At 46.2% G+C, this 26779-nt stretch overlaps 1 protein-coding gene across 3 annotated transcripts in view; it reads right to left on the bottom strand.

Moving 5' to 3' along the window:
- Positions 1-26779, bottom strand: part of MED12 (mediator complex subunit 12) — a 36216-nt gene that overhangs the window by 6847 nt on the left and 2590 nt on the right. For all 3 annotated transcript variants that reach the window (XM_048318392.1, XM_048318393.1, XM_048318394.1), the window contains exons 4-38: positions 25943-26102; positions 25198-25373; positions 24805-24915; positions 23994-24248; positions 21969-22115; positions 21582-21681; positions 19477-19613; positions 18597-18728; positions 18078-18204; positions 17232-17461; positions 16724-16804; positions 15675-15848; positions 15287-15431; positions 14265-14383; positions 13970-14113; positions 13073-13236; positions 12807-12938; positions 10832-11059; positions 10487-10631; positions 10086-10206; positions 9308-9409; positions 8477-8590; positions 8042-8205; positions 5148-5327; positions 4913-4984; positions 4466-4626; positions 4214-4375; positions 4018-4129; positions 3687-3776; positions 3149-3258; positions 2520-2655; positions 2085-2246; positions 1166-1543; positions 681-831; positions 287-492 (exon numbers count right to left, since the gene is read on the bottom strand). In XM_048318392.1, coding sequence (XP_048174349.1) covers positions 287-492; positions 681-831; positions 1166-1543; positions 2085-2246; positions 2520-2655; positions 3149-3258; positions 3687-3776; positions 4018-4129; positions 4214-4375; positions 4466-4626; positions 4913-4984; positions 5148-5327; positions 8042-8205; positions 8477-8590; positions 9308-9409; positions 10086-10206; positions 10487-10631; positions 10832-11059; positions 12807-12938; positions 13073-13236; positions 13970-14113; positions 14265-14383; positions 15287-15431; positions 15675-15848; positions 16724-16804; positions 17232-17461; positions 18078-18204; positions 18597-18728; positions 19477-19613; positions 21582-21681; positions 21969-22115; positions 23994-24248; positions 24805-24915; positions 25198-25373; positions 25943-26102 — 5328 coding nt within the window. The remainder of the gene's footprint in view (positions 1-286; positions 493-680; positions 832-1165; positions 1544-2084; positions 2247-2519; positions 2656-3148; positions 3259-3686; positions 3777-4017; positions 4130-4213; positions 4376-4465; positions 4627-4912; positions 4985-5147; positions 5328-8041; positions 8206-8476; positions 8591-9307; positions 9410-10085; positions 10207-10486; positions 10632-10831; positions 11060-12806; positions 12939-13072; positions 13237-13969; positions 14114-14264; positions 14384-15286; positions 15432-15674; positions 15849-16723; positions 16805-17231; positions 17462-18077; positions 18205-18596; positions 18729-19476; positions 19614-21581; positions 21682-21968; positions 22116-23993; positions 24249-24804; positions 24916-25197; positions 25374-25942; positions 26103-26779) is intronic.

Here is a 26779-nt window from a genome sequence, read left to right as displayed (position 1 = left end):
TGACTTCTGCCTCACCCTGACCTGGGACAAACAGGTCACTAAAAAACCTGCCACTGCCAGCCAGAACATGCCCCTCTCATTCCCCAGCGGCCACCCCATGACAGCCTCCTCCTGTTAGTGACATGGGCCCACAAAGCAGGTGGCACCACAGGAACAGACACAAGAAACAGCATCTTTCTGGAGCAGATACAGAGCTGGGCAGCTCTGGCTAAAAGGGACAGCGCTGAACAGCCTGGCCATGCTATACTGTGGAGTCAGCAACAGCAAGAGCACAGCTCTGACTTACCAACTTTGCTTGCAGCTGCTGCCTCAGTATCTGTCCCTGGGACACTGGAGGCTGCTGCCTGTACACTGCTGGCTTGTAGGAGGGGTCAATGCCCATCATGCTCCCCATCCCTGGAGGCAGCACACCACTATAGGGAGGGCGACTCTGAACCAGTTTTCCCAGTGGCATGCGTACCGGTCTGTAGGATGTATCCAGGCGAGGGCCACCTGCAAGAGGAAGAGGAACAGGCAGACCAGTCACAGGCTACTGCTGCACCTCATAGCTCCAGAATGACTGCTCATCACTGTACCTAGACATGACAGGCAAAAGGAGAAAGTGTAGGGACCTGCACAGGGCCATCTCACAGAAAAGGTTCCCAAAGAGCTGTAACATGTTGGCTCTCCTGTGCACCTACCTGCTGGAAGAGGCTGATTCTGGGCATAGAGACCCACTGGTGACTGTCCATATGCCAGCCTCGACATGGTGCTTCCTGACTGGTGGTGCAAGAGATCTGTAGGCATACCAACTCCATATGAAACCCCTCGGCTAGGGCCCAACACAAAGTCCTGTGAAGACAAAGCGATAAGAAAGATCAACGTGCTCTGGGAATTCATGAATGGAGGAAGAGTATTAAAGGGTTGAAAAGTCCACAGGAGAAAGCCAAGGATGTTATCTGAGCTGGGCAGACTCCTTTCCTCCCATCAGGGATTAAGAAAATGTTTGCCTTGCCCCAAGCTGAAAGAAAGAGCAGGATAAAGCTCCAGTACTCCCAGCTGAGAGGAAACACATCACATCTTCACCAGAACACCACTCTCAGGCTCCTCAGGAAGACTCTAGGGAGTGTTCTGTGACTAAGAGTGGAGGACATGGGACACCCACAGCTGCTGGACACTCCATTACCTCAGTTTTGCTGGCAGATTGGTTGCGTTTCTTAGTTTTGCTCTGTTTCTTCTTGCGTTCTTCAGTGGAGGCAGCAGGATTGGAGCTTGTTTTATCAGCCTTGGCTGGTTCTGCAGTTTTCTTCTCTGGCTCTAAAGCCACAGGTGTAGGAGGCTCTTCCTCTTCAGGGGGCAGTGGCAAGGGCTCCAGGTAGTAACTGCGGGGCTTGGGTTTCAGGTGTGTGTGATACAGAAGAAGCCTCTGCTGCTCCTCAAACCTGGACACCTTGCGATCCACCCGGACTGTCCCAAACCATCCCCAGGAGAGAGGGGCTGAGTGCTTTAAACCCTCAAAAAGATCCCAAGGGGAAATCTTCTGCTTTGTAGAGACTTGCAAACCCTTTAAAGCAAAAGAGATAAGAACCTTCAAGTCCCTGTTGTTGCTCCTATGAGGGCACAGGAAGCTCTGTGCTTTCTTCAGGCTCTACTCCAGATGTCTCAGTAAACAGACTGAGCCCTTGCTAATGGTCCTTACTCTTCCAGGTGGCAAAGCAGCCATTTCTAAAGGCCTTCATCAACAACTGTCTAGTCTCTTTCATCCCATCTCTGCCAGTCTCCTCACACTGGCTCTGCCCAGTAACTTATGTGACAGGGATTATGTGTTTCTCTTACACTTCATATAACCATAAATACAACCCCCAAATTTAGTTAACATCTCAGGTCACAGCAGCATGCTATCACCAAGCATTAACACCCCAGCGTTGCCCTTTCTGGACATGGTTATGTGCCAGCTTGTCTGCGTGCAGCCAGCCACTTAAAGCTCATCAGGGAATGAGGCACTGCATACAGATGCCTCCCAAGCTGTGCAGACTTAAGGCATCAGAGGACAAGGTGACACCTGCACTCAGGAGCTGTGATACAGACAAAAATGCTTCACTTACCTCCTTCTTGAAGATGGAATCAAAACCAGCTATTTTATTGCCTTTAGTGTCAATGAGGGATCCCTGAGGTTCGCAGGTGATGACATCTCGGGTCTGCTTGGGAAGTGGCAGTAGCTGTCGCACCTTCTCCAGGCTGTCAGACTGACGGTCCCCCAGCTCTTTCTGCACAAGTGCAACAGAGAGGACTTGAAGAATTTTTCAGGAAAAACCATCCAAAGCCCACCTATGCCTCTTCTGGTATTGGCCTCCATCCCTGCATTACCTCTCACCTTTGCACCCTTCAGTCCTACAGAGTCATAGGGGCCACCCTCACTACTTCATCTAAACAGCAGCAACAGGACAGGTACTGTTCATGAGACACAGGTAAATCTGCATAGCTGGACAACCACAACACAGCACACTCTGGGTCCCCAGACAGAGCCTGGTGTCCCTCACCCTGAGTTTCTTGACAAGATTCATATACGCCCGCTTGTTCTCCTCCATGCTGCCCTGAGAGATGCTGGACATATCAGCAGCCAGGGTGCCGTTGATGAGAACACTCAGCATGTCCAGCACGGTGGTAAAGAGCTCACTGTTGGTCAGAGCAGAAAGGTCAGTCACCTGAAAAGCTGATAAAAAGCCTCTGCCATCATTGCAACACCAAACACTATTAGATTGTCAAGACTTCCGCCCACATTTAGAAGTGTCAGTCTTCAGAATAACCTCCCACACTAATCCTCCTTTTCCTTATACACCACACTTGAGTTTTACTCCCACTTGAGTTAGGTGCAGTATTACAGATTAAGACTGGACTCCTCTGTACCCATTCAGCACCTCTAAAAAGCAGACTCAGCTCTCCCCTGCATCTCTCTCTGCATCTGCAAAGCCAAGTTTGTTCTGAATATGGCAGAGTGCACTTGGCTATCAGGACCTAAGTTGTAGCCTGCTATTACTCCGAAGTCTCTTTCAGCTGTCACTTCTGACAGATCATCTAGAGAAACAGCCAGCTCACATGAGAAACAGGGCCATGCTAACAACTGCCTCCCTTGAGAAGTGTATACACCAGAAGTCAGCCAAAAAGTTACTTGTTTGACTGCATGTCCACAGTGCCACTGCTGATAATGTCCAGGAGAAGCACGGCCCATTCAGTTGTCTGTTGTGTGCTGCGTTGGACTGTGTCGAACATTCCCCCCACCTGGCAGAGAAAGGGAGTTTAGTCACAAGGACACCAAGAAACACTGAGATTTTGAAGTGAGAAAGGAGCTTAAACCAGAGCTTGAAGGAGCTTATCTCCTACTGAGAGCTGAAGGAGACTGCTGTCAGCAGCCAAACCTCAGATGCAAATAGTAGTGCTGTGGGCTGCAAAATCATTCAAAGGGGAAGGCATATCTACAAAAAAGAGACCAAGTCTTTGGATTTCATCCTGGTGAAACAGAGCAAGGGAGTTTATTTATGCACCCTGTCCCACTCAGGGCTCAAGACCTAGAAGCAGCACAAGTGTCTCTCCTACTTCCTTGCCTCAGGACATATATAGACCCTCTAGTGTGTGCTTGTTCCAAAGGAAAAAAAAGGCAGACAACTCCTCAGCCCAGATGGTTAAGCTCTTTTTCTGCAACTGCTCACCAAATTCAGCCGCAGTTTCAAGGCCTCATGCATCAGCTGCTTGGCTTTGCAGTCATCTTGGTACTGATCTTCTCGCCAATTTGTAACAATCTAAGAAATACAGAAGAAAGGACAGACCTCACCAGCTGTATGCTGAAGCTTGGAGAGAGCAGCTTGTACCACTCACTGTCTGGTGACTCAGAAATGGTCAGCTCAAGCTCCCTATGCCAAACAGGGTACGACAGGCAACATCCTGAGGCCGTGCGCAAGAGCCTGTCTGCTGGAGGGGCGAGTCCCTGAGGAAAGTGAGGGGAGAAGCAAGACACCTACAGGGGAGAAACAAGACCCCTACCTGCTGGACCTGACTGTACAGAGAGGTGAGGAGGCCTTCCCGCTGCTCATCCTGTCCTTTCAAGCATGTCAGCACCAGTGACAGAAACGGCTGCTGGCTCAGGAGGGACATACTGTGAGAGAACAGAGAAGGAATTATACTGCCAGGCTGGGGGATCAGCACAGCAAGCACTGCCTGCCCTTCCCCCTGGACTCACCTCTTCTGCTTCTGGCGGTCCCGCTCCTTGCGGGATGATGACCCTAAATGTTGTCCTTTCTCCAGTTCTTCTCCAGCAGCTTTCAGCACATGGCCCTGCACTGATGTTGGAAGCTTGGCAATCAGAGGGGCCACCAGCCACACTCCGGATCTCTCCAGGGAGCTGTGGCAACACAGGAGAAGAAAATGTTTACAATGCAATTTAAGATTTAGACTTGTCTACAAGGGAGCTGCACGCTGGCTCTACACCTACCTGAGGATGGGTTTGGATTTGTTGCTGGCAGGTGCAGCACTTGTTGAGCTACTGATACTGTTGACTCCATTACCAGTACAGCTAGCAGAGCTGGTCTCTGCTGACTGCTGAAATACCTCAATGGTGGCCTTGGCTATATTTTCTAACAAGGAGTTCATCTCCTGTAGGTAGGGAAGAAAAAGACAGTCAAATCCTTCTCTGAGAGCACTTACTGCTTGCAGATTTCAACTCAGTACAAAGCCAGTTTGCCAGCTTCCCCATGGCTGCTGCTCTTGGGGTCTCAGAATCATTGCTTTTTTCTCATGCTTGGCTTTCACAGGCCTGACTCCCTCATTGTTTACTTCCTCCCTATCCCCCCTTCTGCCAGGCCACCTCTCCACAACAGCCACAACTCACAAACAGCCACTTCACTCTCCCTTGTATGATCCCCTCTGAGCAGAAACTCACATTGCTTGCTGTCTGTTTAATCATGAGCTGCAGCTCCAGCGAGGACTGCCTCATGGTCCACTGGTCCAAATTCTGTAATGCACACACACACATACTTCATGTAATTCCTTATCTCAGTTCAGACTACACCAACCCACATCCTCAGGTCCCACCATAACGAGTGACACACTCCTCAGAGGGGTGCATTTACATGAGGCAACTACTAGGACACTCCGATTCTGCCAGGAGCCTGCACCTGCAAGATGCGTTTAATTCTCTGTCGCTGAGGATTTTCTCCCTCTTCATTGTCCAGGAGCCGGTGTGGATAACAAATCAGCTGCATCAGCCTCTGGGCCTGTGTGCTGCTCAGGACAGGATCCTGCAAGTCATTGCTGTCTTCACAGAGGGACTTCAGACATCGTTCTCCTACCCACTCCTGCAAGACGAAGGCAGAGTCAGCACAGTCAAACTGATGTCTGATTCCAAGCCAACGCCCCTGCTTCAGTTTCAGAGAGATGCATGGAACACATCAAAATCATAAAAGCCTTATTAGTATGCAGTTATGCCTGATAATCATTTCTCTTCATGAACTGTACTATCCTGATTCAGCAGGCATCAGGCACAGCACAGCAATCGGAACAGAGGAAACAAACTTTGACAAGTCAGCAGTAATGAAACACAGTAGTTGCTCTTTCTTTTGAGAAAATATTGGTGTGATTTAACAGTACACAGTCACTACCATGTCCAGGCTCCATCAACACTGCCACTTGGGCTCAGAAGATCAGAAGGGATCACTTAAAATTGTTTGGTCTATTTCCAGCACAACAAAGCTCTGGAGCTCTCCTAAATTAGGTAACTCAGGGTTGCAGCTAGCACAAAACCAGAACATGTCTTGGGGAAAAGCACACCCCTTAATTCTCATATAGTCATGGAAAACACACTGCCATACTTAGTAAAAACCAATTACTTTACATCTCAAACTCTGGAAAGGAAAATAACTGACTGGATACAAGCCACATGTCATGAGAAGGCAGACAGAAAACTATTACTGTCAGCCTCTCAATTTCAGTTGATGCTCCCTAAATGTATGATAATAATAAGGGCAGCAGCTTCCAAACATGAGGTAGGTACTTCACTCCATTTACAGTTAACTGGCAGCATTTGTTAGTGCAGAAATTTTTCATATTTAAAATTAGGCAAATTCATTAAATTAAAATCAACAGAGGACTGCTATATAAGCACTTCTGCATCTGCAGAGCAAGCCTGATCAGAGAATTGTTCCACTGAGAAGTGACAACAAAAGAAGAGATGAGGATCCAGTTCATTATGCACAGGTGCTGATGCTAAGCCTAGAAAGCTGGAAAAGCCCTTCAGCAGTGGGCAGCACTCTAAGCACTGAAGCACAAAGACTGCAAAGGTCAAAACTCTGGTTTGAAATCCTCGTGAAATCACAGCCTAGATCATTACCTTCATTCCAGATGAAGTTTACACTTTGCCAATACATGAGATTTAGTGACCTCTCCAATGCCTATTACATTTCCCCTCTTCAGTGTTGCTACATCATCATCATCTCTTGATTATAATCTCTTTCCTGCCTAGGTAATACACATATCCTTGGAAAGACTTTTTATCACTTGCTCAGCTTCTTACAAGAACTCAGACATCGTTTCCAATCCACTTTATTGGTATAAACAAGAAAGAAAGACGTGCTGGAGAGAAGGAATGCCATCCAGAGGGACCTGAACAGGTTTAAGAGGTGGGCACTGGAACAGGTTGCCCAGAGAACCTGTGGATGCCCCATTCCTGGGAGTGTTTAAGACCAAGTTGGATGGGGCCCTGAGCAACCTGGTATAGTGAACATGGTCCTGCCCATGACCTTTAAGGCCTTTAACCCTTTAAGGTCCATTCCAACCCAAACCATTCTGAGTCTATGAAGAAACATTTACATTAATTATAATCTGCTCCTTTTCCCCATCCCTTCACAATGAAATCTATTATAAAATATATACCTGAAGCTGAGATTGAGAAATCACAACCTACAATTTAAGGCATTGATAGTGCAAGCTGACTGCTCACAGTGGAGGTGCTAATATTAAATACAGAATTTTATCAGCCCTTTACAGCTGCAGGAAGCCAGTCTGGTGGTAACTCATGGGTATCTACTGGAATGCTCACTCCTACATAACCAATGCTGCCAACAACTGGTATGAGCTGTGATACCTGGCACTGCTACTCCCTGCTGTGCACAAACACTTTTACTTACTTCGAGTCCTGCCTATATAGACTTTGATCAGCAAGGGAAAATCTACTTCTGTAAATGCTACAGTCAGGTTTCAGTGACATCAAGAATGTTGAATTTATACTTAAAAACAGGTGGTTCCAATTCTTTTTTGGTAAGCTGGTAACATTGCTATGCAATGAGCCAATTAATAAACAATAGCATGAGGACAACACACAGCACTGATGGTCGGTTTACACATTAGTAATGTAAAATACAGGTTTCAGATTGTAACACTACATCTTTCCTGCTGAGAGAATAAACTTATAACCAAGGCTAAGGATACCCTTCAACATCCATTTTCATACAGCATGGTTACATCCACTCCACTCTGCAACCTTGTTAGCCAGGTCAGTGTCAACTTTCCTCAAAGGAAAAGAAATACCAGTGCTGTCAGATTAGGCTAAGCAAAAGGCTTTTGTTGTCATTGTTTTAATTAACTAAACAGAGCAATGCAAAGCCCAGGGATACATTAACAGCCTTAGCTGCAAGAAACACTTAAGCTGCATTCTGAAAGACACCATTTATCATTTCAATAAACTGTCTTTATCGTGCTGATCTTCTCTGCCTTCAGCACACATCTCAGGATACCACTCCCAGCACTCCCCCTCCTTGGACAGGAGCCCTGCACTACTGCCAAAGCAAAGGGAAGGCAGTCCCTGCATACTGCAACACCTAATTCTTGAGTACTGCTTGTCTCTGTGTTTTGCTAACAGTGAGCAATCCTCTGTATTGTCACATGACAGAAACACTGCAGGTTCTTCACTGATCTTTCAAAGAAATACCTGCCAAACCCAACCTGAAGAAAGGCATATGGGATATATATGTCTGCAGAAGGGATAAGGACAAACTTAAAGATGGGACAGACTCACCTGTTGACATATACTCCTCAGTACATATTTGGCATAAATATCCAAGCTAGCTGTTTCTACAGTTACTACCCGACCACCAGCCTTCCTGGTGCCCAGCTCATCATCCATGAGATCATCAACACCTCCAGGGTGGGAAAAGCCAGAACCTTTCAGTTCTGCATCTCCTAAAAGGAAAGCACAAGTGTCACGTAATCAACAACTCTAACCACAAAGCCTGACTCAAAAAACTTCTTGAGATTCTGTAAGCTCTCCCTGGGATCAGTAATCTCTCTGCAGAAAAGAGACTCAAAGAATGTTTACAGCTACACACAAGCCACATATTCACCAGAACACATCTCCTCTGGCCTTCTGTACAGCCAACACATACAATATAGTGCCTTTCTCCCACTCCCATGAAAAACATGCTTATGGGCTCAGGCTAACACAGGTACACACCCAGAACAAAGACAGCCTTCAGCACTGCAAAGACTGCTCCATCCACAATGCGATTCTGGGAAGCTGCCAGTAAGTGACGGTCACAGGAAGAGCGAATTCCCACAGTAGGTTTGTCTGCAAAGAGGACAAAGGGGAAAGGCAATACTCAGTAAGAGAGAAAGGCACGGGCTCCAGAGCTGCCTGAATTATGTGCCAGCAAGTACCATAAAATTCAGCTCAGAGAATCCCGAGGCCAGTTCCTTTCCTAACTCTAACATGGCGTCCATTTAATTAAGTTTCAAGAAGCATAATGTCAATCACGTTGTGACAACTGAACCATGAAATCCAAATGGGGTGCAGAGCTTGTGTCATGAACTCCAAGCTCCAACAGTACCCTAGACCTAGAATACAGACTGGATTTAGAAATCTGAGCTATCAGGATACTGGTGAGAAGCCAAGAACAGAGCTTCCTGGAATGTTTCCATCATCACACAGAAAAGGAGTGCTGTAAAACAGCAGCTTCTGGCACCAAGTTAAGAGGCTATACAAAGCTCAAGACATAAAAGAAGAAGTGATCATTACTCTAATGGTTTAGTGACAGCAAGGCCACCTCTACTGGCTGGTTTCCTGCCTCCAAGAACCTTCTCCCCAATGCCTAGCTACCATGGAGTGACATAAATGGAAGGATACTGTTCTTTGTCCTATGAAGAAAGCAGTGCATCAGGCTTTGCCTGCTTTATTCAAAGCAAGCAGGTTATGATCTCTATCCAAAAGGTCTTGTATCTCTCTTCTTGAGGTGCAGGAGCCTCAGTACTTTCACAATAAAGAAAAGCTCTAGGTTCATTCACTTACTGCCGTCTTGCTGGCATGGGTTCAGCTGTGGAGTCTTAAACAGATGGAGTAAAATCCGGCAGGTCAGACGTGCTCCTGGTTCTGAGTCCTGTTCACTGCAGGCTATGTAAAGAAAACAGACAACTGAGATTTCTTAAGCACCAGGACAGCTGACTCTCAATCCAAAAGCTATTCACAGTGCACTGCCCTGGAGCAGCCAACCAAGAAGCTGCAGCAGCCTTATTGTATTTACAAATATGGAGCATGTGCAGCAATTAACATGCAAGCGAGCAAATCCATCAGTATTATCCCCAGCGACATTCACTGCATTCTGCTTGCTCCATCTTTCCAACTTCAACCTGTCAAGAGTCTGGATGTTGTAATCCCCAGAGCAGAGATAGGAAGGCTGGTGGCAGAGTAAGGCAGTGGCACAGGTGCTGTAAGCCCAGCTGGCTGCTCTAGCCAAAACGCTAAGCTGAACAGTATTATCAGTGGGAGGCATACTGCTGGAGTTCAGAGCTGAGTACAGTGGTCACACAGTGAGGCCGGTAACACCTCTCCATGCTTATTTCAGCTTGCACATAAACTCGAGAGAGCAGGGCAGTGAAAAACCTTAGCACAACCAGTTTTTGGCAGAAATCAAAAGGCCAGAATTTCTCTAAAGCATCATATTCAGTTATTAAGTATAAAAGAAGTATTGGAGGCATGTTTCACAGCTATGGGGTTCACCAAGTACCCATTAAGCACGGGCCTTTGGGTCAGAACTGAGTCAGACAGGTTTGTGCAGGGATGCACTTACCAGCATTGAGGAGTGAGGGGATAGCAGCACAGCGAATCAGGTCCTCCAGCAGCAAGCACTGCCGGGCAATGAGAATGGCAACAAAGGTGGCCAAGGAATCATGGAAAGATAAGTCACTGACCTGAAAGAGAGGAGATCAGCCAGTGATCCAAACAGCCTCTACCTCATTCCCTCTGTCAGCAATTCCTACGAGCTGGGGGGCGGAAGGGCCCATAACCCCTGTTCAACGTCCATGGTCTGCCCAGGCTGCAACAAACACCAGTGGCAGCCCCTGGTGTTCAAAGCCTTTTCCCTGCCCTCAGAAGACAAAGCCTCCATCCCTTGTTCACTTTTGCCTTCCCCCAAGGGATCCCTCCACTCCTGCTTCAATTCCTTTTCCCCTTTTGAATGTTTGCACTTGCATCAACATTGCAGAGGAGATCATTGAAGCCACAGGTCCCATTATTGGAGGAACAGCACAAAGCTTTGAGCACACCCAGCCACTCGGCACTTAGAGACTTGCAGTAGCCAGTTAGCTCAGCACACAGGATAGCAATGTCGTTCACCCTGTTAAATAAATAATGAAAAAAGCAGAGGGTCAGCTTTGCTACTCATGCATGCCATCAGGTCAGCGATTTTCTAAGGGACCCCAGCCTTGGCTCTTCCTTCTTCATACCCCAAGACAGCCAAGATACGGCTACTGGCTTCCTTACCCTCACCTAAAGAATTTACTTTCTCAGTAGAACCATGAAAGCTCTGTCTCTCACCTGTCTGGATCGTGGTGTCCCACACACACGTGCATTAGTGCATTACAGACGAAACTGTAGCGGTTGGCTGGGTTCTCATTGAGGCTCTTGCCCAGGTTGGTGTACGTAAAGTTATGTGCAGATGGATTTTCAATAGTGTCAATCATGAACTCTGGTTCCCACAGCATGTTGGAGTCAGATGGCTCAACATTGCAATAGATTGTGTTCTTCACCTTGGAGCAGAAGTCACTAAACAGGACAGAAAAGAGATTAGGAATACAAAACCCTAAGTGGTCACTGAACTCTGGTGAGCAAAGACAAACCCTCTCTGGGCAAGAACATGTTGAAACTCAAGATCACTGTGTACCAATAAAGACATTTGGTTTTTTCTATTTATTCCTTTCTGTGCTTGCATTCTAAGACATGTTAAACATTCAGTTTATTTCCACATCAACCAGAACTTTACAAAATTTCTATCAGTACTCCTCTTCTATGGGGAGGAGATTCAGCTCCTCATAAGTAATTCCAAACCTCTAGTAATTTATCCACTCACCCTCCTTTGGGCCTAAATCCACTACATGCTTTTTGGAGTTTGCTGCCCCAAACCACAAGGCACAGTTGTACCATGACATAAACAGGGGTCTAATGATGCTGTTTGTTCTGTTCTCCATTAGTTTCCAAACAATATTTAATATTTAATTTGCTTTCTGACTGCTACTGTACCCTATAATGACATTTTCAATTATGTATCTGTTACAGCTCAAAGATCCTTTATTCAACCAGTAGAATATATCCACCACCACATAGAATTTAGAAAGGAACAAAGACAATCCTATGTGCATTTTTCTATGTTTAACAACACTGAATTTCATCTGTCTGTTTATCACCTGGTCACCATCAATGGTGACCAATTACTACAAAAACCTGCAGCCAACTTCTATTATATGCTAAGTAACAGCTATATGAAAAGTTTTGATATCACCACTCACACTTCTAAGGCATAAAACAGCACAAGAATTAGCAGAGTGCTTTGGAACTCCTTGTTCCAATCTCTAACTTACTGTTTGCCTGCTAGGGATTATTCCCTTTTATCTGTGGCCACTTACTTTAAAGTTTTGCTGAGCAGCTTTTGGGAATTCAGACTAGTATCAGGTTTCTCATTTCTGTACGTATGACAACTCCTTCAAAGAACTCCACTATGACAAACTATGACAACAGCAATCCCTCCTGCTCTCAATTCAGTCCAGAGAGACTTCCAATGCTCTCTGTAGCTGGGAGTTTGGCCAGCTGATATCAAGACAAAAGCCATTCTCACAGCCCCTCACTGGGGGGTAACACCAAGGCTCAGATGGTCCCACAACACACCTGCACTGGAAACACTAATAGGGAGCAGGGGTTGAGAGAGAAGACAAAGTGAAGCATTGTACTGCAAAACGGGGCTGGTCAGGAGAATTACCCCTTCACAGGATCAGGTAAGCACAAAGCCTGGGAAATATGTGGACTCCATCTCTGGGTGGCTATGGAAGCTAGTGGAGGGACAGTTCCCAAGATAAGAAGGTCGCAGCATAAACTAATCCCATGGGACAGAACCTGGGGGCAACATCAGCACAGCAGAACCCAAACAGCCAACAGGAGCAGAAAAAGGAGTGCAAAGTAGCACAGGAACAAACCCAGAACCAAGCAGAGCAGGTTCAGAAACAGCTCAAGGAGTATTAGGGAGCAGAGAACCACCTTTAAGATGAACTGCTCAGTCATCAGTTTAGCAGGAACAAAACTATCTACATCTATCCTCCAGGAGTGGGGTAGGTACAGACCTGTGGAGGTACAGAGGACTACTGAGGTAATTTACCAAAAGATGATGATTTAAGAGTCAAGATTATCCACTGAATCATTGAGAGGCTCTTGAGCAATCCCATCAAACAAGATCAAAAGCAAAGTTTAAGTCAAGGTGCTACAGTGAGCAGTACCCATTGCATCTCAGCTGCATCAGACTCACCTAAATAGCTCCCCAAATTTACTTTTGAGGTGACTGCAGGAGGTATACAGGTCGTAGAGATAGGCCAGGATACAGCGCTCTGCTGAGGAGCCATCCGAGCGGTTCATGCCATGTTTCACCACCCCACACAGACTGCAGAGAGACAAAAGAAGTGAGCTGAACCCTGAGTAGCTGCCTTTTGGGTAGGATATAGATGTCCCTGCCCCTTATGAACCCCCAGAACACACACTGCTTCCTTACACCCTGTGAGAGGGAGATGCCCTTACCCTTCGAAGACCTGAGCCATCTGGTCCTGGTTCAGGATAAGGCAGGAGTGGTAGTGCCGCAGCACAGCCACGATGCACAGGCACAAGCTGGTGGTATAGCTGCCAACAAGGTCGGAGGATTTCAACAGCAGTTCTGCCTCCACCACGCTCAGTTCATTCAGCAACTGCACCCAATGACAGAAAAACCCTTCAACAGCCACAGGGGTAAGGTATGGTCAGAAAGGGAGGAGGCACACCAAACCCACAGCCTATAGGACCTGCCAGGAAAGGCACTGCCAGGCACTTTCTACTTAGGGATGTACCCCAGAACAGTTGGCACAATGTCTCAGGCAGTACAAGGGGCTGTCAGGGCTTGGTATCAGAGGGTGACTGGGACAGGCAGTATCAAGCAGCTTGTTTGGTAGTTCTATCCTGCATAAATCTCACTCTGATATCCTTTCCAGGCTAGGCTTCAAGAGACACCTGGTACAGGCTGAAGAAACAGCAACAGGATTTTAGCAGGATCCAAAGGCAGCTTGAGCTGCCATGTGCCAAGGATCTTTCCAGGGGAGCAAGTTAGGCAAGGTGCCAGGGACAGACAACCCCCTTCTCATTTAGAACAAGGCCCTGCTGCAACCAGGGACAGATATGCAATGCAAGTCCTTTGGAGACAAGCCCAAATCCTTTGGAAGAATAATCCTGAGAACACAACATGCAAGACTATCTGCCACACACAACCTATTCCTAACAGCTGCAGCCCAGAAGCACCACAATGACCATATAATCTGACCACCTTCATGACACAGGTCAGAGGGTCACCAGTGATGACCAGAGCAGGCCAACTATCACAGCACAGATCTGCTGCCTCTCAGGTGGACAAATCCCTCCCCAGGAAGCACCAGAGCACACTGCCCTTACCTGGATGGCGAAGTCGATAAGACCACTGATATTGAGTGAATACTCCATCAAGTCAAATATGAACTGCACGTGCTGTACCAGAGGCAGGTGGTATGACATTCCCAAAGCAAAGCTGGTGATCTGTTCCAAGACATTACGAGATACCTGCAAGTGCAAGATAACACACAGTCTATCTCCCCTTTCAGAAGTCCCTCAGCAGGCTCACCTCCTTTTTTCTGTCCAGGAAGCTGCTCTCAGTAACACAAAGGGATACAGTCAGGGCCCAAGAAGGACAGCAGTTTTGAAATTTTCATACCTGAGATGTGACTTGGTGCTGATCAAAGTGAGAAAGGTGCTGGAACTTTGCAAAGATATCTTCAGCTGTTGGGAAGGCTTCTGGCTTGCTTTTTTTCCTCTTCTGGCCTTCCTCCCCACCTACCAAAGTTGAAAATATCAGAAAACAGTATTAGGCTTGATTAAACATCAGCCATCAGCTTCTGACAGTTCCCCAGCAAGATCAGCCCCTGTCATGAAGCATAGGCAAAAGGCCTGAGTCCTAGACCTTAAGTTGATAAGGACTATCTTGAATTGAAAAAAACCCCCAAACATTAAGGCATTCCTAACCTAAGAATGACAGCAGGGCTGACATCTAGTTTATCCCAAATGAAAGTACTACTTGGAATATCCTTCTGTTTTGATTTAGAGATATACCTATTCCCTGATGAGAACAGGCATTCTGGACTGGAGATGCTCAGCCACAGAAGTTTCTTTGTCAGAGTACTCCACCTCTTAAAGCATCATCTTTCTACCACATTTTAAGCTGCCTTTCAGGCATCAGACAAAGAAAGAAAAATTGTAGCCAGATTCTCAGCTGTGGGACATCAGAGGCTTTCCGCTGATTTTGACCCAGCTATCCAAATTTCCTATCCTATGCATTTAGCACGTGCCTGAAGTGTAACAGTGTATGTTCAGCAAAGTCTTTGTCAAACATGCATTGGCAAAGTATTTTCTGCTTCTTGTGCAAGGATCTAAATGCAAGAATAAATAAAATAAAATCTGAAAAGCCAAAGTTTTGGCCAGGGTCTCACTCTCAGCCTTGTATGACTCAATTCTCTTCTGAAGACAAGTTAATTAAACAGACATTGCCAGCAGGAAACCAACTGTCTTACTTGCTGGTTTGTTTGAAAACAGAGCACCACTCCAGACTCATTCTCTAGTACCTCTTACCAGACACTGTAGATTGTGTAAAATCCTTTCACTGTGAGACTCCAGACAAGGGAGTCAGCCAACTGGAAAGATACTCTAACTTCAGAAAGGAGTGTCTCAAGCTCTACTAACCTGTCTCTGCAGTGCTCTTTCTGTTTAAGACTTTTAGAATGTCTTTAGTTATTTTCTTGATTGTATGCCGAGCATCATCCCGTTGTTTTCCAACCCCAAAAAGAACTACCAGCCTTTGGTTACACTCATGACTGCATGACTCCTCCTGGGGAACCAAAAGAGACAACTGCATTAGCAACTACAAGGCTGAATGCTTTAATCTTGCTTCACATCTGGATCTCTGAAAGAAAAATAAAACCTTCATCTCAGAAGCTTTGCTGGGAGTAAGCAAGGAGCCATTCAGAAAAGCAGGACTGCTCCTTACTCAGCCACAGCAGGGAGAGACAGCAGCCTCATGACCAGCGCACAAGGCAAGCAACAGGGGAGCAGTTAGGAGCAAGTCTCCTACCTGAGGAATAGGGAAGTGTGTTGCATACTGGATGTGCCGAGGCTGGTCATACAGGGATGCTAGCATTCCTTCCACAGACTTATCCTTCAGCAGAGTCTTTGCTTCCTTTTCAGGATCTGGCTTTTCAGGGGAAGGGCTGGCTTTAGATTCACAATGCATTGGTGGAGAAAACATCTGGGGAGACATAAGAACAAGAAAATGTAGTTAGGGAACATGGTCATGCAACAGTAAAGATTGCTGAAGGAATGTAGTACATCTGCTCAGGCTTAAAAAGGAGCAGGAACAGGAAGGGTTGGAAAAACAGCCAGTTCTTAAGGCAATAATCAAGGTAATGTGCTAGGAGACTATTCCTACTTTTGCTTCTGGTCCATGTTGTATATTAAGTTAAACACAAAAGGAAATAACACAGTAGGAGTAATAAATTCATGGCTTAGATTTTTGGAAACAACCCCTTCCACAGAAGGAGCGAGGATCCTGGGAAAGCATATAGCTTTGCATCACACTTGCCTGACATGTACCTTGAAAGGTCAGAAATGGCTGGATAGATGTAGGTACTCAGGCATTTTTCAAGCACCGCAAATTAATTTTACTACTAAGTGCTTCAAAGTGTTCTGCTACCATGAGCTATGGCCACAGATATGAAGAACTGTAAACCTGAAGAAGTACTGAAGGCCACACAGTAGGATGAAAGCAGACTAGTGTCTTCTCCCAGGACCAAGAAAACCTCTCCAACTGGTCACTCCCTATCTGGTGCCATCATGGTCATTCATTTCCCATCCACTTCCAAGCAGCCCACTTCCTACCCTGCCCAAACACTGGGCTGGCAGTAGCCAGAGCACAAGAGGTCCCAGGAATGACTGGGACTCACTCTACTCTGAATGAACACCAACCTACATAAATAGGTTATAAGGGCCTTTTACAGTGTCAACTGCCTTACAACCCAGCCACTTCCAGCAGATACACAAAAGCAAGGCACATGCTGCTCCTGGGCTCCCTACAACACCCTGACCCTACTTACTGAGTAACAGGTAGGAGATGCTGGAACGTACCGAAAAGTCTGTCTTTTCCATGTCATCAAAGAGCATGCTGGGGTTGTGGTCAATGTCCATGGGCTCTGAAAGACCTGTGTCCTGGGAACAGACAGAGCAGCTTTACATCTCAGTGATGCATCAGGGAACAAGAAAATGTTTGTTGACTAGAGCATTGATGTCCATGTTGGACAGCGACAGCAATATGCCACCACACCCATAGTACCTGGCAAGCTGGAGCCTGATACACCTCAAATATCACGGACAGGCCTCACACAGCACCTCATTATATGCTGCTGTTTCAAGCCATGCAAGATTTTCCTATCTACCCTTCTGCAATCTGCAGGTCCTTTCCAGTCACTCAGAACACAACCTTAAATTGAAATGCTAAGGAAAGGTTGGGGGAAGGAAGAGCAGGAAACCGGGGTACATCCTCCAGCAGGTAATAGCAAGGAGGCTGCAAAGCTAGTAAAAACAGGCAAGCACAACACAGAGATGTACAGGAGGGCCATGGTGCTCATGCTCTCACCTCCAGCTTGATGCCACTGCTTCCCTCTGTCTCCTTCCTGTCATGTTCCTCAGCAGGGTCATCAAAGGGTGAGGGAGGGCGAGGCCCATGTGAATCCATGGCAAGATCACCCCGGGAGATGAGCGTGCACATGTAGATGTTGTGGGAGAAGACATCATGTCGGATTAGCTCACAGAACAGCAGCACCAGATTAAAGAACTCCACCTTCTCATTTTCCTTCCCTGGATCAGCTGAAAGGACAACACAGACAGTCAGGGCTATCAGAGCAGTTCTGCACCACTGTAAGCAACACCAGCCACCTAACCTAGGGCAAGAGAACGCATTTCCTGACATGTCAACACAGTGACTGACACACAGTTCTGAGATTACAGGAGGGACTAAAAGCAGAAAGTCCAGTTTCAAAAATTAGCAATTAAGTCAAAAGCTCTCCAGTGTCACAGCCCAGAGGCACTGGACTTTAGCCTGGAAGTGCTATTCCTGGGTATACAAACAGCTGCCTGCATCATTCAGACCTGTTACCCTATCACCCTTAATCTGTTTGCAGAACTTCCACTGAGACCCAGAGCTCTGTAACCAGTTAAAAACCTCCCTCTAGTTCTCAGCCTGAAGCAATTCCTGATTAAGCTAAACTCATCTATCCTTGGTCAATGCTCTGTTAACATAAGTGCCTCTGCATAATCTGTCATCTGGCCCTACAAGCTGCTTTTCCTTCCTCTCCAAGGTAAGCTCTGAATTGCAATGAAGCCAGACAGAGAATTTAGACCAGTATCTACACACAAGAGAACTGCAAGTTCGCAAGAGAGGGAAATCTAAAAACTGGGAGACCACAAGTTCTTATTTACATACTTAGCATAGGAGCTTGAGTGTCAAGGAATTGCATAAGGACATCCTGAAAGACAGGAGCGCTGGCTGCTGAGAGAGAGCCTGAGGAGATGGAGCCCTTCTCATCCACGACTTCAGAATCCCCACACCTCTGCAGAAACAGAAAAAGTACCAACTGCTGACACAGAGGAGAACCTTCCTATCCGTAAATCTCAGAAAAATTCTCTTGAAGACTTCTTTTTTTATCTTGCTCTTATAAACAAGCCACCACACAGGTTTCTGTAAGCTACTTCACAGTCTCCAAGTATGTCAGCGCTTCCGCACTGCAATCAGCTGTCCTCAAATGTATCCAAGAAATGGGATAGGCACCATCCCACAGGCTCATTTATGACCTACATTGGGTCAGATGGAGCAAATGCCATAATTAGCAGCACCAGTGACAAGAGGCACTGTGCTGATCAGCCTTTGCCTGTCGGTGTAATCTGAATTAGGTAACCTCTGCTCTCCTTTAGTGCTCCCAGCCTTCCAGGAATAAGGACCTACCTCAGCCTCGATCTCTGCTTGACGCTTTTCCAGGAGTTTGGCCACGACCATGGCCCTGTGGCGCCCAGACCGTTTGTAGCTGACAGCCCATTCACACAGCAAGGCCACCACTGCATCATCGTCTGGGGAGATCTGGGGGGATATAAGCACTGCAGTGAGAACCTGAGCCAAGCAGAAAAGGATAGCAGATATAACAGTGGGTCTGCTCCCCATGGAACAGAGCCTGAAGACTACTACGTTCCCCTCCTCCTAACAGGGAGGACAGATGTCAAGCTAGAGCCCTCCTGCTTTGACTCCATTTTGCAACATGAGTTCCACAGCCCCTGACAAATCTCCAGACTGACTCTGCTCCAGAAAATCATCTCTCTTCCAGCAGCACATCTATAGAGTGCTAATCACAGCACTAAGTACAACACAACTTCTCGACACCCTCATGCGAAGTATACAAACAGCCAGTCCTGCAGCTCACTGCCAGGAACCAATGCAGCAGTGGATGCACTGTGGCCCTACACATCATAAATACCTCACGTCCCAGGCTAAGAGGAACCTGAACTGTGAGCTCCCAAGAATAAGCAGCCAGCCCAAAATATGACCAGGCTAGTACTGACACAACAAGTCCTCAGCACCAATCTGGTATGCAGACTGATATCTTTCATCAGTGAATTCTCTCAAGCTTATTTGTTGGACTTTCTAGAGCACAGAACCCCCCTTCTCATTTTAGTATTTCCCTAACAGGGCTGCATGAAATCCTTTTCAATGGAGATCATGTCTCTTGGCCAAAGAGACATGTCTCTGCAGACACAGGACAGTAACAAGTGGGATATAAACAAGAACACAGCCACATCCAAGACCAGGGCCCAGCAGCAAAGTCCCAGAGCACCTCATGACTGTCTTTGGTCGGACCCAGCCCAAATATCCTGTTATACAAGGAATCCAAAGAGTTGCTGAAGTCAGATCTTTCAAAGCTGTGACTGTCCAGAACTTCTAAGGTATGCAAGACACGGCCAATAGTGAAACCTAGAAGAGAACAGAGAAGAGAAATGTGTATTTGGCACCTGGTACAACAGACTCTAGAGCAACACTAGATGTGTTGTCAAGGTCAGCCAAGGTTAGAAAGGCCTACACCTCATATCAAGACCAGTTCCACAAGGAAAAAAAAGATGGGTTGTAGCTGTAGGTGATTCTCTTCTAAGAGGAACAGAGCGTTTGGGCCCTTTATCCAAACGCCAGATGCACTCTTCTCTAAGGGTAAAGTCTGATGCATTCCTGGGGCCCAAGTTATGGACATTGAAATCATGAAACTTCCTAGCCTGGTACAGCCCTCAGACTGTACCAGTTCCTGGTCTCCCACACAGGAGGAGATGAAGTTGCAAGTGTAGTCCAGAGATAATCAAAAGGGACTTCTGGACCTTGGGACCGACCATCAGCAAGGGATTCTGGAACACAGGCTACTTTCTCTTCTATCCTTCCAGTTACAGGCAATGACATTGGAAGAAACAGATGGGCCCAGTCTATTAACACATGGCTCCATGGCTGGTGTCACTGCAAAAATATTGAGGTTTTCTGGCAATGGGAGGGCCTACACAGCACCAGGCACACTGGACTGTTCAGTGTATGAGAAACTGGTTGGACAGTCACAACCAGAGGGTAGTGGTCAAAGGCTCAGAGTCCCAAAGGACATCAGTGATGAGTGGTGACATAGACAAAGATCAAGTGTACCCTCAGCAAGTCTGTAGATGACACCAAGCTGAGTGGTTTGGTTGATACTCCTGAAGGATGGATGACATCCAGAGGGAGCTGGACAAGCTTGAGCAGTGGCCCATGGGAATCTCACGAGGTTCAACAAGGCCAAGTACAAGGTGCTGCACCTGGGGCAGGGCAACCCCAGTACCAATCCAGGATGGGGGATGAACAGCTGGAGAGCAGCCCTGCAGAGAAGGACTTGGGGGTGCTGGTGGAGGAGAGGCTGGACACGAGCTGGCAACATGAGCTCACAGCCCAGAAAGTCAAGTGTGTCCTGGGCTGCAGCAAAAGCCCTGTGGGCAGCAGGGGAGGGAGGGGATTCTGCCCCTCTGCTCCACTCTGGTGAGACCCCACCTGCAGTGCTGCCTCCAGCTCTGGGGTCCCCAGCACAGGAAGGACATGGACCTGTTGGAGTGAGTCCAGAGGAGGCCATCAAGTGGATTAGAGGGATGCAATGCCTCTCCTAGGAGGAAAGGCTGGAAGAGTTGGGATTGCTCAGCCTGAAGAAAAGGCTCTAAGGTGATGACGTAACTGTTGCCTTTCACACTAAAGGGGGCTTACAAGAAAGCTTGAGAGAAACTTTTTACAAGGGCAGGATAAAGGGGAATGGCTTAATATTGAAAGAGGATAGACTGAGACTGGATGTTAGGAAGAAATCCTCCCCTCTGAGCGTGGTGAAGCAGTGGGACAGGTTGCCCAGAGAAATTGTGGATGCTCCATTCCTGGAAGTGTTCAAGGCCAGGCTGGATAGGCCCTCAGCAACCAGATCTAGGGGAAGGTGTCCCTGCCCATAGCAGGGAAATTGAGACTACTTCATTTTTAAGGTCCCTTCCAACCCAAACTATCTATGATTCTATGAGAAGTTTCTGTGAGCTCATTGCTTGGGCTCATTGCCCAAGGAAATCTGTACCAGTCAGGCAAGGGTCCACCCATCTTAATATCCTGACTTTCACTGTGGCAAACAGCAGATTTTAGGGGAAAGCATCAGAGCATGGCACATAGACAAGAGTATAGCTTCCTGGTACATATTTCCAGCTTCCAGTAACAGAAACTCCCTCTATAACTGGAGAAATGGATCCTTATAAGATTTTGCACTGGAAAGAAATAGAGCCATGTCTTACTGCTGACAGTAAATATGAACAGTAGTAAATAGGAAAAAATGAAAAAGAATAGCCAGACAGGGATTTTGTCAGAGTAGCACATGGATCAGGGGGAGAGAAACTTCAGCCTACAGCAAGTTACCTGCTGTGGTTTCTTGGCACTTGTCAAATGACCAGCGAACCTCCACAGCCTGGCCACGTTCCTTAATCTGCTGCTCAATTTCACGCAGCTTTGCCCGAACCTAGAAACAATAGACTTGTGTAAACATACAAAAGGATGCCTTAGAAGTCCTGTGAACAAAATTATTAGAAAACAGAGACATTGACAGCAATTCTACTTAAGGTTAGACTTTGCCCATCTTCCAAGGACATGACTGTCTGGCTTATAGCAGAATGAGAGCACTTAATTCCTTGGGAGTGAGACAGCACCTCCAGATCTGCTTATCACACAACATGAAAAGAAAATTCTGAAAGAGCTAACAGCTGTAATCCCAAACGACAAGAGCTCCCTTTTCTGAAGGCTGCTTACCTGCTGTGTAAAGGCTGAATTCCCCCCTGGCATGGGCAAGTTGGATGGGGCTATAGGCAGGTGGTCCAATGGAGAGCCAGTCTTTATCCTGCTATCAGTCAAGGAATAATGCCACACAAGGGCACTCGGGCAACACAAAATTATACTCTGCAACAGATAGAAAAGTCGGTATCACTGAGCAAATTAAGGCCAAAACATTAAGTTACGTGACTTTCTACAGAACTAACCACTACTTCATCCTATTGCCCAAGCATTCATTATCCTGTATACAACATATTTACTATTTGGATGGGGTTTTCTTTGTTCTAAGCTCTGAAAGACCCTTTGGATCACGGTCCAATGCTCCAATGCACAATCCAGCCCTCATGGTCCAGAACCAGTGTTTATATTATTGACTTACAACTCTCATCAAGAGTAAAGTCTGAGAAGAAATAGCAGGTAACAGACCCAAACTAATTATACCATACTGTTTGACAACCACAAGTGTGATTATTATAGTAACAATACCATGCTATATGCATTCTCATTCTTTTATGATCTTGTACACTCACATAAACACAGACAAAGCATCACTGAACAATTCCTATAATATTCCCCTATACCTTCTGGCTCACAAAGCTGCTTTAGACACTCAAACTAAGGAATCTGCTTATCTTGAGAACATTTCAACAAAGGTTAATTATGTGCACTCTTGAAAATGCAGCTGTTTCCACTGAGACATACTAAAGATCAGACCATCATTAACCAACGTTAACTTTTTAAGCAGGTTGTGCTCGAACTCCAAATCAGCCAAACCTCTGAGGTGTATATGCTCATCTGTTTTCTCTAGAGTAAACACAGTTTACTGTGTTTCTCCGAAACACAATTTTTACATTAAAGACATGTTTTATCACATAGAAAATAGAAATAAAAACCCTTCAAACTTCAACAGAAAGCAAGCAAAGCCAAAGACTTAGTAAGAATGCAAAGGGGTTATTTATAACCCTACATTGCTCTCTTACCCTTGCAGAAGGTCCTTACTTCTAGCCAACTGTACTACAGGAATTTTCTTTATCTCTTTTTCCCTGAGAGCTGGCTGGCTGCTTCTTGATCCTGTCAGGGCTCCTTCATCTCAAGTTTCTCTCTTGAGCAGCAGGTACCCAAGCTTTGTGCTCTCTTCCTCTCCAACTCCTGCTCCATCCTGCACTGGATGGAACCTTCCTGTCTGGAACCTTCTCTGCTTTAACAAGTCTTTTCTTCCCTGGAAGGAACTATCTCCACTCCTTCTGCATGGACCCGCCTGAACTAGTCACTCTCCTCTTGAAGGAGAAAAACACAATCATGAACGAATGCACACACTGAACAGAACTTGCCTATCTTTTCCTGACACAAGGACAGTAAGGACTGAATCCCAGTGTCACAACAGCACCTGTTCTTCAAACATAACATCTGTCAATAAGGCTTTGGCAAACTTGCCCTTTTACTGCAATGTAAGGTTTAATCAATCCCACCTATAAAGAATATGAGTTTAGAGTAGTTTTCAAAGCCTGCTGCCATTCCTAAACCACTAAATTCTTCCATAAAGTGGGAGGGGCTGTTTCTTGTGTGTGCTGTTCAGTTGTGGGGGTTTTTTTCTTTTTCTGTGGGAACTTTTTTCCTGATGCGGGAATGTTTGTTTTTAAGAGTGGCCAAAATTACAAAGCACTTTCATTTCTGGCATAATTTCCTTTCCTGGATGACAACCTGCTATGGACATACACAATGGGAAGTAACCCTTTCTTTCCCATCCCTTCTTTGGTAAAGCTTTCCCAGCCATGCGAGGCACCTGTGAGTAGAGCAAAATGCTCTATTCCAGCCCATTTTTCTTATGCAAGTCAGTCAAGGGCACTGCAACAGCACTGATGTCTGACACAAGCTCTGTAACACATCAGCAAGGATGGTTTGATACTTAGGAAGCTGCTGACTCAGACTGTAACAATTTTTTGGTGATGGCACACAGTGTAAATTGTCCCTGTTGACCCCAGAATCACCATCACTTAAACCTACCTGAAGGATGCAGCTGAGCCCATACACCACTGGCCGGTGCTGGGGGCACAGTAACAAGTCGCTGAAAGGGCTGGGAGGAGGATTCCCTGCAGCTGGCTGAGGGGTGGGAGTTGAAGGAAGAGCATTCCCTGCCTGGGCAGATAGGATGTGTGGTGGGTGCCCACCAGCACCATCCAGCTGCATAGCAAGCCTGCGGGTGCAGAAGTAGGCCAGACGTCTGGACAGGTATGCAGACTGCACAAACTCTCCAGAGTACTGCAGGGAAGATGGAAGGAGGGGAAAACATCCTTGTCACAAGAAACACAAGAAAAAAACCCCGACCTTCTCAAAGTACTACAGTGTGTGACACTGCCTTGAAGAGGCAGTCCCTTTTTACAGAGAGCTCCTTAGCATCATGGATCACCCCCTGGCTACTAAGCATCAGAAGAACCCTTGAAATGCTCTCTGGCAATGACTTCACATATAAAAATGTACCCACACCCAGCCTTCCCAGAGCTTCAAAGGTGTGCCTAGAATCTGTTGTAACAGAAAGAAAGAAAAAAGCAGTTTCCAGGTACTGGTGCACAATCAGTAGAACTATCACAGCTGTGACACGGGCAAGGATTATCAAGTCCAGTGCAGGAAAAAAGGGTAGAGAATAAAAACCAGAAGAGAGCAGGACTAGAAGGACATCCTTGCAAGACCTAAGAAGGATGCTCAGAGGGACACTCCTTAGGGTTATTGGTACAAAATAACTCATTAATCACTTAGGCAATAGGAAGGGGACAGCCAAAGCACTCTCCTAAAGCAAGCGGAGTGCCTTTCTTCTCACCCGCAGCAGCAAAGGAAGGAGCATTTTCAGAAATTCATCTTCTCCTGACCGTATCTTCTCAAAGCACTCGAGGACCCATGTCAGGAATTCATGCCGGTCCAGCATGCCATCCTGCACACAGATAAAAGCAGACCAAATGGACAGACGTTGAAGTAACCTCCACTTAGATAAGGCAGAGCAGCAGCAGCAGCTTGCTTTCCAACAGTGGAAACAACTCTGGAAGTTTTCACAGTTCTGTGCTACCCCTGTCCCATTACTGAGTTCAAAACTGCGTATAGTTCTAGTGGTCTATTCACAGAAAGATGGTATTTTGCAGAAATAAATCCTTTGGCATCCACTCCTCTCACCCTCCTCTGCTATGCACCCACTCAGCAGTCTCTGCCAGTCCCTCACCTGGAACATGAACATAGCCAGTTTCTCATTGTAGTCCCACTGCTTCAAAGCCTGTTCCACCTCTTGGGGCATTGGTCCTGATGGTGAACCACAGCCTTGCCCTGGCAACTGTCTGTAGAACTCTGCAATTTTCTGCAGCTGCTCTGACAGGTACTTGGTGATGATCTGCGTCCATTCTGGAGAAAACAGGTTAGCAGTGAGCACTGTGGCAACCAGGAGCAGGAAAGAACCAGGATGGTGCATAAGTGGAAATCCAAAGAAATGAGAACACAGCCAGGGAACTCTCCTAGACCACAGCAATCTGGAGCAGGCCAGGATGCAAAGGATGTAGGATCTAGTAATGCTTAATGAAACTGGAAACACAGACAGGGAGCAACATACCAAAATCCTCTGGGAAATATACACACTCACTTGGAAAGCAGCTAATCAGTCATCGCTAAATTGAAAATTTACAGTCTTTGTATGGTAAGAAAAAAATAGGTTAGGCAGTAGAGCTCAGTAGAACTTAATAGGGAGAAAGAAAAGTAAGGCTCCCAGAAAGTATTTATGGCCACTAAGATTTAATTTTCAGTATACTCTCACAGGTGGGCCTGTTGTTCAGACAGTTACGCATGTCAGAACCCAAGGATTTATCAGCAGGAAACAAGTTTGTATGGATTTCCAGGCTACCTCTTACTAATCAAGAGCAGGCTAAGAAGGAAACATCTGTGATGGACAAACCCAGTGCTTCACACAAAGTGCTTACCAATGAAGGGATCAATGACATGACGCTTTTTCACCTTCGTTTCCGTGATGGCAGCATAATAGGCACAAGTCATTTTGATAAGCCACGCTGCTCTCATTACTGGAACAGTGTATTTTGCCAAATAACCAAAGACTTCTTCCTTCTTGCTAAAGATGGGCACCTGTAACAGAATTGAGAGGGAGAACTGAACCAAGCACTTAGAATAGGAACTGAAGCAGCTAAAGTAGCTATACCTGCTGTAGGCGTGGAGAATGTCAAAAGTGAACAGAGCAACACAGCACCTCTACTTCAAAGAACCTGCTGCCAAAATTCACCCGTGGTCAGAAAGCAACAGTACCAGAGCTGCATTTCAGTATAAACAGAAACAAAACAAAGTGAAAGAAGACAGAAAATGTAATTACATCACTCTAAATCCACACCCTGAATCCTGCAAACATCTTGGAGGTTATCCTCCAGAGAGCACATAAAGAACTATGAAAGATACAGACTAAGCACTGAGTCAGTAAGGAAGTATCTGACATAAAAAGTGAAGATAAGATGTTTCATTTTGTATACAAAACGAGTGGTTACAGAAGTCTCAGAATATCATGAATACCTAACAGAAGACTGTGAGAAACAGAGAACTGAGTACCATAGTAGGAAGGAATTTACTAGCCCAAGATTCAAAATTCAAGAAACAACATAGGAGGAAATCATCAGACTGCAGGACTATAAACCAGGAAGCAATAACACATTGAAGGAAAAGGTACAGCTGTGGGGCTCATTTCCACACAATACTCTGGAGAGCAAAAGTATGTGTGTTTTCACAGAGGAATGAAAAAAAATTCACAAAACCAG

Source organism: Corvus hawaiiensis, chromosome 14 (assembly GCF_020740725.1).
Source record: "Corvus hawaiiensis isolate bCorHaw1 chromosome 14, bCorHaw1.pri.cur, whole genome shotgun sequence".
Classification (NCBI taxonomy): domain Eukaryota; kingdom Metazoa; phylum Chordata; class Aves; order Passeriformes; family Corvidae; genus Corvus; species Corvus hawaiiensis.
Note: the sequence above shows the minus strand (reverse complement) of the source record. Positions and strands in the feature narration are given on the sequence as shown.